At 44.0% G+C, this 13,888-nt stretch overlaps 1 protein-coding gene across 3 annotated transcripts in view; it reads right to left on the bottom strand.

Annotated features, from left to right (window-relative positions):
* POU6F1 (POU class 6 homeobox 1) overlaps positions 1–13,888 on the bottom strand; it is a 170,345-nt gene that overhangs the window by 77,276 nt on the left and 79,181 nt on the right. For 2 of the 3 annotated variants that reach the window (XM_040340840.1, XM_040340839.1), the window contains exon 5: positions 8,902–9,011. In XM_040340840.1, the coding sequence (XP_040196774.1) occupies positions 8,902–9,011 (110 nt within the window). Of the gene's footprint in view, positions 1–8,901; positions 9,012–10,461; positions 10,537–13,888 lie in introns of all 3 variants that reach the window. The other variant, XM_040340841.1, reaches the window with a different exon arrangement.

The raw sequence follows: 13,888 nt of genomic DNA, 5'->3' as shown, positions 1-13,888 counted from the left end.
TTGCAAAATTCTTGTGAATCAGAATTAGGGGCTTCTAGACAGACTGGGTTCATGGTCTTGGTAACTAGATTGAAGAGTTCACGGGGGCGGTTTAGGGCATTGGTGATAATATTGGAAAAAAAATTTTTTTGGCCAATAAAGATTTCTTTATGGTATTTGTTGGTTATTATCTTATAAATGGTGTGGTTTTCCTCTGAAGAGCTTCTTTTCCAGGCTGCTTCAGCTCTTCTGCGCTCTTGCTTTAGCAACGACAGCTGGTCATTAAACCAGCTGGAGTTGTTTTTCCGGATGCACGTTGTGCGTTTTGGCGCTACTAAGTCGGCTGACTGTAGTAGAGCCTTGTTGATGGCGTCAAGAGTTTCTGTGGCTGTTGTGATGTAGTTGGATTGTTTTTATTTTGTTCCCTAATGTAGTTTTGAAGAGTTCCGAGTGGAGCTTCTTCTGAGATCTAGTCCAGTGTGTTATCACCGGTTTTACCGTTTTGTTTGAGGGGGCATTTATGGTGATTGTGAATTTAATGGCATGGTGATCAGTCCAGGGTTGCGGCTCATTTTTCAGAATATTGATTTCCAGATCTTGTCTGAAAATGAGATCGAGCGTGTGACCTGAAGCATGTGTGGGCCCACATACTAGTTGCTGCAGACCTAATCCTTCCAAGTGGTCAATGCAGGCGTCGGCGACGGGGTCCTGTGAGGAGTTGGCTCAGAGGTTAAAATCCCCAAGCAGCAGGAGATGTTTGGTGTTTAGGGTATAGGTGGAGATGAACTCTGTCAATGACATGAGCAGGTGCGATTTTGGACCCGGTGGTCTATAGCACAGGAGTATGTGAATAGTGTCCTGGGGATTTGTTTGCAGTTGCAGAGTGAGGGTTTCCATGAATGGAAGAGAGTCCTGAAGGCCTGGTTTAGTGATCGAGAGGTGAGTCTTGTGGATCACCGCCAGGCCTCCTCCTCTTTGCCCCACTCTGTTTTCTGTTAGAATGCGATAATTCTCTGGCACCAGTTCTCCTAGAATGGTGTTACAGTCGGCTGTGAGCCAGCTTTCTGTGACAAAAAGGCAGTTTTGTAGAATGAAATCATGGATTTCTTGTCAGTGTTTTACTGCCGACCTTGTATTGACCAAAGCGCATGATATGTGCTTAGATTGGGGTAAATGCGTGTTTGATCCAGTGGAAGGCGAAAAAACCCTGGCCGTGCTATGCCAATCTCCCGTGACCGGGGGAAAAAAATTCCTTCCTGATCCCACAAGGGCGATCGGGGGAGCCCTGGATCAAACACCAAGTGGTGACGGACCCTGGAATTGGAACTGTTGGACCTGAGGATGTGGGGATGGGAGCCAAATCCCAGCTTTAGGGTTGGGGAAGGGGAATGGGGATATGTCCCAGCAATATCACAGTTGCTGGGGTGTAGCAAGATGGCCGCCGACCGGGACTAGGCCCGAGCCGGGGGCTGTGCAGCTGGGTGATGCCCGGTTGTAGGCAGGAGGGGGCTCTGGGGCACCAAGGGGCGATGGTAGAGATCCTCCAGGGGCAGGGGTGGTTTAGTGAAGTTTGAGGGGGTTTGTGAGGAGCAAGCGCGGCGCACCGCTAGGCCGCGGCTGAAGCTGCGGGCTTTCCTAAATGCGGTCGCCATGAGCTTGCCGCGGAATTGTTCAGGCCGAGGTGGGGTTGAGGATGGAGGCAGCGGGGATGCCCCGATCGCGGCTGGGAGTGTGAGGGATGGAAGATCTGCCTGTTATGCCCTTTGTTGGGCCGCAGCCGCGGCTTATCCTGAAAAGGACGGTCGCAAATCAGCCCAAGGGGAGGTGGATAGGAGAAAGAAAGTCACCGCTCCAGGTGGGTCTACTATACGGTCACACACTAATACAGGATTCCAAGGGTGCTGGCGGTGCACTGGCCAAGCATAAAAGTTAGATGAAGGATGGATGGCCGCACTCCAAAAACCGTACAGGTTGTCTTTTATTAAATGAACAGCAAATACATCACCAAATCCCAGCAACAGAAACAGGGGAACAGCCGACGTTTCGCACAAGATCAGTGCTTATTCATGGCTGGGAGGTGGATAGGCCTGAACGGAAAAAAGGCCTTACCTTGATGATGTTAGGGAGGAAAGCCAAAGGTGGAGGAAGAGTAGCTGTCCTGGATCCTGGCTGAGGAGACCCCTGCCTGTCTGGCCCTAGGAGTGAGAGTTAGGAGTCGGCGCTGGGGGTGCAGAGCCCTACTGGATGTCCGGCTGGATGTAGGAGGCTGGAATACTGCTGGCTGGACTACCTAACCTTCCTCTGGCAGCAGGTGCTTCAAACCTCACTGCAAGCAGAACAGAGGGCAAATGACAATTGATTCCTCCTGGTGATCCTACGAGTGAGAGCAGACTTGTCTTGTGGATTTAGGCCACCTACCAGTGTAGCGCAATCCCTTTATTACAACAATTAAATTTTGGGCAAACAACCACAGAGTGACTTGCACCCCTTTGATTGCAGCAAACCATTCATTACAGAAAGAATTCATAAACCTAAATATCTGTTTTTTCCATTTGCGCCAGTAACACCCGTCCCATATATATCTGCTGTTACTGACCCCAGATGAATGTTTTGTTTACCCAAGCACTTTGACATTTAGCACAGGGTAAACGAAACATACTGTAATCCAAGATAAGGAATTTACAGGTTAGTCAACATTTCTATTTTTTTTATCTTACCATCCTGTACAACGCTTGGTGTCTCATAACATACAGTATGATGTCAGCTCCACCCATCCCCATTATTCAATGAGAAAAGCATTGTTTATTGCAGCACATGTATGTGGAGAACACTTTGACATTTAGCACTAGTGCAGTACACATGCAATGTCAGTGTGATGCAAATTCAGCCATACAGATTGTATGGCTGAATTTGCATCACATTTGGACTACAATTGTGCAGGATGCTTTTTTTGGTCCGCACTGGAATGGAATTGCATGGGTGTTCACACCCATCAAATCCAATTCCTGCACCATTTTACAGTTTGCACTGTGATTTGCGAACCAATCTGTGAATGGGGAGAAATAATACAATTGTATCTTTCTCTCTTCTTGCAGAAAGAAAAACAACAACTGTGTGTGTGTAAAAAATAAAAAAATAAATAAATGCCTAGAACAAGAATTAATATAGGTATGTGCCTTAATGTTTGGGTAAAGTAAGGGTCACAGGTCAGGGTCAGTATATTTTGTTTTAAATTCGTGTCAGTTTGTTTTCGGCAGGAAAAAAAAAACATTACTACCATAACCTACCGAGAGCTTTCACACTGAGGTGATGCGCTGGTGGGAGTAAAAAAAAACTCCTGCAAGCAGCATCTTTGAAGCGGTATAGGAGCAGGGTGTTTACCGCTCCTTCCCATTGAAATCAATGGGAAACCGCGGTAATACGCCTTTGCAGAGGCACGTTGCAGGCTGTATTAACCCTTTTTCGGTCGCTAGCGGGGGTTAAAACCGCACCGCTAGCGGCCGGATATCACGGTAAAAACAACGGTATGGCGGCGGCAAAAATCACGCCGATATACTGCCGCCGCACCTCCCCTGCCCAGTGTGAAAGGGGCCTTATAGAGTGTTGGTAAAAGTAGAGGGGATGCCACACTGTGGTAAAAGCTACTAACACAACTGCAACTTTGACATGTGTTAGTAAAACTCTACATATCTTAACAACTACTCTAGGCATCCACCCTTGTTTATACCTTGTTTTTTTCAGGACAAATTGGGATTTCATTTGATGGCAAATGGTAATGTATATCTCCTGAATTATTATTTTTTAATATCAAAGAAAAACTAGCCCAAAATAGTTAAAAAAAACTTTTTTTTTTTTTTATTTAGCTGTACATTTCTTGTTACTACCATAACCTACCACCAAATAACGACCCAAATAAATTGTGCATGTTAGGTGTTGTATGTGCCCGTAGGAGAGGCCAGAAACAATAGTGCACGTTTTGTTTTTTTTTCCTGCCGAAAACAAACTGACACAAACACGAATTTAAAACAAAATATACTGACCCTGACCTGTGACCCTTACTTTACCCAAACATTAAGGCACATACCTATATTAATTCTTGTTCTAGGCATTTATTTATTTTTTTACACACACACAGTTGCTGTTTTTCTTTCTGCAAGAAGAGAGAAAGATACAATTGTATTATTTCTCCCCATTCACAGAGAGAGAAACACTGGGGTGTGCTTCACAGTGATTGATTACTGTGGTAGACAATCAGAGGCTACCACAGCGATCAGATGACCCAGAATTGGATGTTCCGGATCCCGATCATTAGTACCGTCTTTTGCCACTTTATTTAACCTGTTTATGGATGTACAGATCAAAATGCAAGCCTTTGTAGTTTGATACACACAAGGAAGTTTTACTCTTCTCTCCTGTACTGTAGGGGTGAAAATTGGGCTCAGCCCACAAAGGGCAATGTCATAGTAACTAAATGTATTGGCTGGGGGGGGGGGGCTAGAGAGTGCTGTATAATATATAATGGGAGAAAGCTTCAGAAGAAAGCCTATCTGCTGTGATTAAGGTGAAAAGGCAGAAATGATGAGACTGATCTTGCAAAAAAATGTATGTATTAAATTGGTTCTAAAGGCAGAATGTTTTTTTATCTTAATGCATTTTATGCCTTTAGATAAAAAACCTTCTGTGTGCAGCAGCCTTCCTAATACTTACCGGAACCCCATCTCGATCCAGCGATGTTGCACGAAAGACTTGGCTGTCCGGGACTCTCCCTCCTCATTGGCTGAGACAGCAGCGAAGTGCCATTGACTCCCGCTGCTGTCAATCAAAGTCAGTAAGCCAATGAGGAGAGAAAAGTGACGGGGCTGGGCCACGGCTCCATTTTTGAATGGACACAGTGAGCTGCGGCCCGGCTTCCCCCATAGCAAGCTGCTTGCTGTGGAGGGTCTAAACAGGAGGGAGGGGCAAGGAGAGCCAAAGAGCATCCCGAGAAGGAGGAGGATCTGGGCTGTCTGTGCAAAACCATTACACAGAGCAGTGTTTGTTATTAAAAAAAAAAAAAAAATGAGACTTTAGTATTACTTTAACTTATCCATATTGGGCGGCCTATTAAAGCAGCTGTATACCCATTCCTACGACTTTTCTTTAAATGGACAATTGCAGGTTTTAAAACTGCACTACATCAAATTCCCCCTACCTGCTTGCCTTGCGTTTCAAAACGTCACTTGTGCCCAATGCTCTTAAAGGGACTTATAACTTTTCTTTTATTGTATTTTAGCCTAAATATGAGATCTAAGGTCTTTTGACCCCGCTCTTATATTTAACCACTTAAGACCCGGACCAATATGCCAGTAAAGGACCAGGCCCCTTTTTGCGATTCCGCACTGCGCCGCTTTAACTGACAATTGCGCGGTCGTGTGACATGGCTCCCAAACAAAATTGGCGTCCTTTTTTTCCCACAAATAGAGCTTTATTTTGGTGGTATTTGATCACCTCTGCCTTTTTTATTTTTTTTGCGCTATAAACAAAAATAGAGCGACAATTTTGAACAAAAAGCAATATTTTTTACTTTTTGCTATAATAAATATCCCCCAAAAATATATATAAAAAAAGTTTTTTTTCCTCAGTTTAGGCCGATACGTATTCTTCTACCTATTTTTGGTAAAAAAATCGCAATAAGAGTTTATCCATTGGTTTGCGCAAAATTTATAGCGTTTACAAAATAGGGGATAGTTTTACTACTAATGGTGGCGATCAGCGATTTTTTTCATGACTGCGACATTATGGCGGACACACCACCAAATCACAGAAAGAGGCTCGGTCCTTAAGTGTTTAACACATTGTGTAAATCTGACAAGTAGACTGCCACCTGTCAGATGTAGAAGCCTCAACCCCCCCCCCCGGTAACCTGGGACTGACAAAGTTGGTGGCGCTGTATACAGGGTTGGGACACATGTCCGCTCTCCTCCCCTTCCTGTTACTGACCTGGAAAGCGAAGTAGAGAGATGATAGTCACCGCTCCAATTAGGTATGTGGATGAATCCGTATCCTCTCAGAGAAACCCAGGTGCCGGCAATGCACAAAGCAATTGTAGAAAGAAATGTTTGGACAGCCGCACTCTGGAAAAACCTTCTCGGTTGCCCTTTATTGGTAAAAGTATTCAAACACCACATATCACAGCAAAGACAGGGGCATACAGCTGACGTTTTGCACTATCAATCAATGCTTACTTATGAGTAAGCACTGATTGATAGTGCAAAACGTCAGCTGTATGCCCCTGTCTTTGCTGTGATGTGTGGTGTTTGAATACTTTTACCAATAAAGGGCAACCGAGAAACATTTCTTTCTACAACTAGAAAGCAAAGTGTTTGATGTCACCTCCGGGTCCGCCTGTCAGTGTCCCCAGCTAGCATTGGCAGAAAAGAATGTATTTCAATACGATCGTCATTGCTTTACTTTCGAGGGGAAGACATTAAGGAGACATCCTGGATGTCTCATTAAAGAACTTGTCATCAAAAAAACATCACATAGGGTGTCTCCAAGGTGATGAAAAAAAATAAAGTTACATACATAGTTACATCCAGTTCAACCAATAAAAGAGAAACACAAATCATACAATCCCAAATACACAATCCTATACCCACAGTTAATCCAGGGGAAGGCGAAAAACTTCAGCAAAGTTAAAGCTTAGTTCCACCCAAAAGTGGAACTTCCGCTTTAAGTCCTCCTCATCCACTTACATGCCACACTTAGCATGTACATTTTTTGGGTGGGGGAATGGGTACCTAGTCTTTACAGGTAATTCCTGTCCCACTTCCTTCTTCTGTCTTCTGGCGACTCCTCCTCTCCCCCTAGGCGGCTCCTCTTTCTCTGCAATCTTCTGGGACACGTCACAGGTCCCAGAAGATTGCCTGGCGGCCACTATAAGAGTGCAGAGCAACTCGCACATGCCGCGCCCAGCCGTGAAGCTGTTACGGCCGGGTTCCCACAGTTGCTATGACGGCGCCGCGGAGAGGCTTCGGTCGGCCGCATTGCTGACCCGTGGGACAGGTGAGTGTCTGTTTTAATAAACTGAAAAACAAAGTGGAACTCCGCTTTGCTAAAAGTTTAAGATGATTTTTTTAATGGTTTAGAAAAGAAAAATGTTACTGGAGGAAAAACTGGTCTATCATCTAAGGGCATTAGCAAACAACTGGGTAATATAGATACGCTTTTTTGGGAGGCCCTAGCAAAAGCTTTTATCAGTACCCAATCACCTGAATGTAGTAGCATATATCCCATGGCCTATGAATACAAGTCATATTTACTGTACTGTACAATTAGGATATAGCTTTTATCAGGGCATTTTTTCCCTCAAAGAATAGGTACAGGTACTCCTCTCTTTCAAGTCACCCACTGTCTCCGCCCTATACCCATCTCCAAGTTCAGTCCTTTGGTCCCACCCCCCATACCCACCTCCCAGTACTACCCCTTTTAAAGAAAACAGTATCAAGTCTTATTTTGTGGTGCCAAGTATTTTGTATGGAATTCATTAATGATAATAAGAAATGCAGTAAAATACAGTAGATCCCCTGAAACCAGCAACAATAGACCCCGCCTACAACAACAGATCCCCCAAGCAACAATAGACCCCCTGCAACACAAGACCCCCTATCAACAACAGGTCCACCCCAGGAACAACAGACCCCTGCCAGCCAGCATTGGCTGCTGGGAGACCTATTGTTGTCCAGCCCCTACCAGCCAGCCAACATTAGATCTCCCAGCAGCCAGCAACAATAGACCCCTCCCTCAACAGTAGATCCCTCCCGGCAATCAATAATAGATTATCCCCCCACCCCCCAGCAAGAATATATTCCCCAGCAGCCTGTATCAATATACTCTCTAGCATGCCACAGCACCCTATGCCATTACTACATTCAGTGCTGAATAAGGATGTACTAATACCTAGAATTTGAGCGATTATTGGTACTCGCTCATATGCTCCCGATACTGGAACTTTAAGGGGGAATTTGCATTCATTAATGGGCGCGAATCACACTGCAAAGAGTTGTATGCCAGCCAGAGGGGTGACACCAGGGGCAGACTGAGCTGGGCCACTCCGATGCCCCCTGAAAGGTCGCACACACTGCTCCTGCCACATGCAGGGACTGAGTAAAACCCGTGGCTCCATTCACCTGCTCCTCTCTCACACCTCCCTTGATGACCGAATTGTCCTCTACGGGTGCGGGTAATACCAGGCTCAGGAGCTGCAGCTGTCATGGAAGGTGGGGACCACACTACTCTGTCCACCTCCAGCATGCCTGAGCATGACACATGCCTTCTCCTGCCCCTCCCTCCCTGCCTGTGTGCTCCATATGTGAAGCCAAAAGCCACATTGAAGGAGAAGCTGCTGCCTGAACATGTGAGGCTCCCGGGACCATCCAAGTGAGTGAGCACTGACCAGACCCTGCCCCCCCTCTCTCCCTACCCCCTCCACCTCTCTTTCCCCCTGCCCCCTTTTCCTCTCCCGCTGCCCCTCTCCCTGCCCCCTCTCTCTCACCCCCCTATTTTTCTCTCTTTGCCCCATCCTTCTCCACCCCACCTCTCTCTCCCTCCCCCCTACACAAGCGATTCTTTGCAGTGCGACTTGAGTTAATTTTGTATTGACGCAAATTGCACTGCAAAGTACCAGTACTCGGTATCGGCGAGTACTTGACCGAATTATCGGTACTGTTACTCTGTGATAAAAAAAACAGTATCGGTGCAACCCCAGTGCTGGAGGTTCCGGAACTGCGTTCCTGCTGGAAAAAAAAGCCCTGGCTTTTATTGCAAGAAAGGTAAATTAGCACCACCACCAGTTTGAAGGAAATATTTTAAATATTGCCAAGATAGTACACTACATGCTCATTATAACCTCCTACTCCCCTAAGCATCAATTCAAAGCCTCACCTGTGGTGCAGCCTGTAAAGCAAATGATGCAAGAGTGGGCTGTGGTTGGCTTGAGGCAGCAGTGAAGAGAGCTGGGAAAGAAGGTGAAACTAATCCGGCTGAAGACTTTACTAAACACATCAAACAGGGAGGCAGAGAAAAACACAAAAAAAATTAAATTAATGTGATAAAAAATGACAGAACACAGTATTCAGTAGTCAGCAAGCATTTAACATACCAGGAAAAATGTGTTCTTACGGAGAACAGGTAAAACGCCCCCAAACAGCTAGGTGCTTGCTGTCTTTTTTTTTTTTTAAAGAAACATTCGTTTCTGCACTCTTTCAAATATGAACATTTGGTGGTTAAAAATTAAGAAACTGTGCCTGGGCTAAACTCTTGTATGGTATCGTTATTTTAGGTTAAAGCTGAACGGTTTTCATTAAATAATAATTAAAGCTGAACTCTAGCCCTATATTCGTTCCTGCACAGTTGTACAGGCTCTGCTCCTGTACTGAAATCCCAAATGACCAAATTGCACATTGTGCAAATATTTTATTGAGAATAATACAGTACAAGTTATTAGACAAAATATTTGTAAGAAAACAAGATGTACAAATATGGAAAACAAGGCTTCTCAATAACTATACAGAAAGTATATATTTTCGCATACTTATACAATTTAAAGTGTAATTCCATTGTGAGCTTCTCACGATGTGCACTGGAATATGCCGCAAGTCAAAACGTTTTTTGGTAGGACATCCAGAATCATCTAGCCTTTTCCTCCCCAGCCGTATAATCGATGGCGCCCACTTTCATTATTCGGATTTCAGGTAATTTTTCATCCGTGAACACAAAATTTCACATGTGGGCACTAACTATGGTTGCCTACATGCAAATGCAGTCTCTTCCAGAATGACATCCACCCATAAAACATTTTGATATTTGCATAAATCCTCCCAAAAGCTAGCCTACTACTGGTATCAGGGCAAAGAGGAATACAGACGAAGGTGCTGTGATGTTTGCAGGATGCATTTGTATGGCACCCTGCTGGATCCACCCACTAGCCATGATCTGCATAGAGGGTGCATTACTGTGATGACAGTACTGGGTCTAAAATAAAATACGTAATGAAAATGTTAAAGGTTTTATTTAAAAAAATTAATTAGCTTGTTGATGGAGAAGGGAGGGAAAAACAAGGGAAGGCAAATATAAGTAGATTAACTGCTTCCCCTCAGGAAAAAGGGGAAACTGCCAGACAGGAGCTTCCTTGGTGTCGGAGGGAGTATATACTGTGTATACTGCCTCCCGCATCCATCGCTCATTTCCTTTTAATAAAAGTCAACAGCTACAGTATTTGTAGCTGCTGACTATTCGTTTTTTTTAACAGGCTGAACAACCTCTTAAACGAGGAGATAAAGATGCACAGTAGTGTTGTTCCCCAGTGAACAGGATAGTTTTAAATGAATACATACAGCAGTTTAAAAAAATAATTAATGCCTAACTCCGCCTTACAATATTTAAGTAGATACAGCAACAACTTTGTTTTTCTTTTGAAAAAAAGTCACATGAATAAAAGCTGACCATTGTAAGCACCCCCTGGCATATTATATGTTTGTCCCAACCAGATTTATTCCAATTTTTGCGGGACTGCTTGTTCTGTAAAAGAAAGTGGAAAAATAAAGACTGATAGGATTAATAGGTAACACATCTATGTTACAGGGGACACTTAGAAAAATATAAACTGCTGTGTTAATGCTATTTACAGATTAAATAATCACAGTTAATCTGTAAATGTATTGTCCAACTGTAGTAAAGAAAAATCAGGTCGCCAACCTGGTTCTATTGTCTAGCAGGGCTGTGTAAACAACAGGATTGGCTGAACAGATATGCAAATCTTTTGACGGGCAAAATATTATCTAGTAATTCAAGATTTTGTTTTACCTATCTTTTTTTGGCTGAAGGGTGTGAAAAAGTGAAATCAGCAACTGCTGAGATTACAAACTTTTCAAAGTTTGCTGACGAGAAAAAACATGTATGCAAGATCACATACATTTTGACACAATTAAACACAAATATGGGTCAAAAAATTTGAAAATATTGATTATTTATTAGACCTACAAAGCCATCCACAACTCTGCCCCCAGCTACATCACTGACCTAGTCTCTAAATACCAACCTAATCGTTCTCTTCGTTCTTCTCAAGATCTCCTACTCTCTAGCACTCTCATCACCTGCTCCCATGCTCGTCTCCAGGACTTTTCCAGAGCCTCTCCAAGCCTATGGAACTCCTTACCCCAATCTATTCGCCTATCTCTTTCTCTATTAGCTTTTAGAGGATCCCTGAAAACCCTCCTCTTTAGAGAAGCCTACCCTTCCCACACATAACAACTGTATTTTCATTTGAGTCCATCTGATCATCTCCCACAGCTACTACCCTTTGTTCCACTTGACCCTCCCTTCTAGATTGTAAGCTCTATCGAGCAGGGCCCTCTGATCCCTCCTGTATTGATTTGTATTGTGACTGTACTGTCTTCCCCGATGTAAAGCACGGCGCAAACTGTTGACGCTATATAAATCCTGTATAATAATAATAATAATAATAATAATTAGGCATGCTAATTTACCATTCATTGAAAGTCACTACTAGGCATCTTATGCACTGTCCATAGTGCTGATCTTGTGTTTCATAACATTAGCTTTGGACTGCTTTATTTAGTCTGCTATTTTTTTTACCCCAACAGTTTACAGCATATGAAAGCTATCCCTATGGCCAAGGGTCTCCAAACTTTTTAAAACGAAGGGCCAGTTTATTGTCCTTGAAACTGTAGGAGGGCCCGACTGTGGCCAGCTAGAATGGAAATTTTTCCTGGCATCAGTCTTAGTAAACATCAGCACATTTAGTATTAGCGGGAGGAATAGTGCCCCATCATTAGCATCATCGGGATGAATAGTGCTTCATTATTGGTGTCAATGGGAGAAATGGTGCCCTATTGATGTCAGTTGGCAGAATAGTGTCTCGAATCAGTGGGAGAATAGTGCCCCAAAGGCCAGATAAAGGCAAGCTAAGGCCCACATTCGGCCCCTGGACCTTAGTTTGGAGAGCACTGCCTATGGCCAATGGGTCAGGAGGTCCACATGCCATATTAATACAAATCTGTATTCCTGGGAGTATCTGGGAAACGGCATTAACAGAAATGCCCTGCACTAATTCGCACAACTTTCTACATTTATGAGTGTTTAAGACTAGAAAGTCAGAGCTGCGGTTGAGAAGAACTAATCTTTACAGTCCAATGCTCTTATGTATTTGGTGAGATACACAACTAAACATAATCAGACAGTAAAACCGATCACAGACATGAGCATTTTAAACTAAAATGAATAAGCCTGTTTCGGTTCTATATAGTCTTCAGATTCTATGCTTCATAAATAATATTCATAGCCTAGAAGGTAGAAAACAGGCTTCTGGAATTACCCATGTAAGTGGAATATGCGCACAGAAAACAGCAGGAGACATTAATTCTGCTATATTCTACATGATTGTATGTACATTGGACTGGCGTTTAAGCTGCATTTCAGATATGTTGTGTTCTTTAAAGACTCCATTTTTACCTTGGGTGCCCAAACTTTCGATCCCCACTGTAACGGATGGCCTAAAAAAAGATGTCACACAAGAAACATCTCATGATGGGTAAAAGCAAAGAGCTCTCTCAAGATCCTTGCAACCTTATTGTTGCAAAACATACTGATGGCATTGGTTACAGAAAGATTTCTAAACTTTTGAATGTTTCAGTTAGCACTTCTGGGGCCATAGTGGAAAGAACATAATTTTACCATAAACCGTGACCAGGCGCTCCTCACAAGATTTCTGACAGAGAAGTTAAAAGAATTATCAGTAGAGTTGCCCAAGATCCAAGGATCACTGGAGAGCTTCAGAAAGACCTGGAATTAGCAGGTACATTTGTCTCAAAGAAAATAATAACGACAGCACACAACTGCCATGGCCTATATTCACGTTCACCACGCAAGACTCCATTGCTGAAGAAAAAGTTGAAACTTGTTTAAAGTTTGCTGCACAACATTTAGACTAGCCTGTGAAATACTGGGAGAATATAGTCTGGTCAGTTGAGACCAAAATTTAACTCTTTGGATGCCATATTATCAGGGCTTAAGTCCTGCAGGAACTCTTTGGAAACTGAGTTCCTGTACTTTTTCCACAACAGGAACGCCGTTCCTGTAAGCAGCCACGTCCTTTAGGACTGCAAGCTGTTGCAGGCAGTGTGGGTGTGCGGGAAGGAGAGGGCGTTCGTGCCAATGGAGGGCGGTTCGCCCTGGGTGCCACAGATTGTGGGGGGGGGGGGGGGGTCGCGCCTATCCTCCTTTCCTTCAGTCCTCCTTTTCCAGTGGCCGCTGTAACAAAGTCCCGCCTCCTAGATTCTTTGGTAGGCGGAATACTGATCCAATGCCAAATGCAAATCGAATCAGTGTGACGTGTATTATAGGAGGCGGGTTCTTGTTACAACCACCACTGGAGGAGGAGGACCAAGGGAGGGGAGGAGGGGCGTGCCAAGATATTCAAAATCCAAGATCCATCCAGACACTGATCAGGGTGCATTGCTGGGCACTGGTAAGGCTGCATGGATGGGCACTGATAAGGCTGCTTTGCTGGGCACTGATCAGGCTACATGGCTGGGCACTGGTAGGGCTGCATATTATATATATACACACACACACACACACACACACATACATACATATATACATACATACATACATACATACATACATACACACATATACACACACAAACACACACTTTATTTTTGAGCTGGTGGGGGGGGGGGGGCAATCTTGGGTGAGTTCTCTCACTTTTTTTCCCAGGACTTGACCCCTGCATAATACACACCATGTTTGGAGGTCAAATGGCACTGCACATCACCCCAAAAACACCCCAATACCAACAGTGAAGGTGGGAACATCATGGTGTGGGGCTGTTTTTCAGTATACGGTA

Source organism: Rana temporaria, chromosome 2, assembly GCF_905171775.1.
Source record: "Rana temporaria chromosome 2, aRanTem1.1, whole genome shotgun sequence".
Taxonomy (NCBI): Eukaryota; Metazoa; Chordata; class Amphibia; order Anura; family Ranidae; genus Rana; species Rana temporaria.
This window is presented reverse-complemented; position numbering and strand designations above follow the sequence as displayed.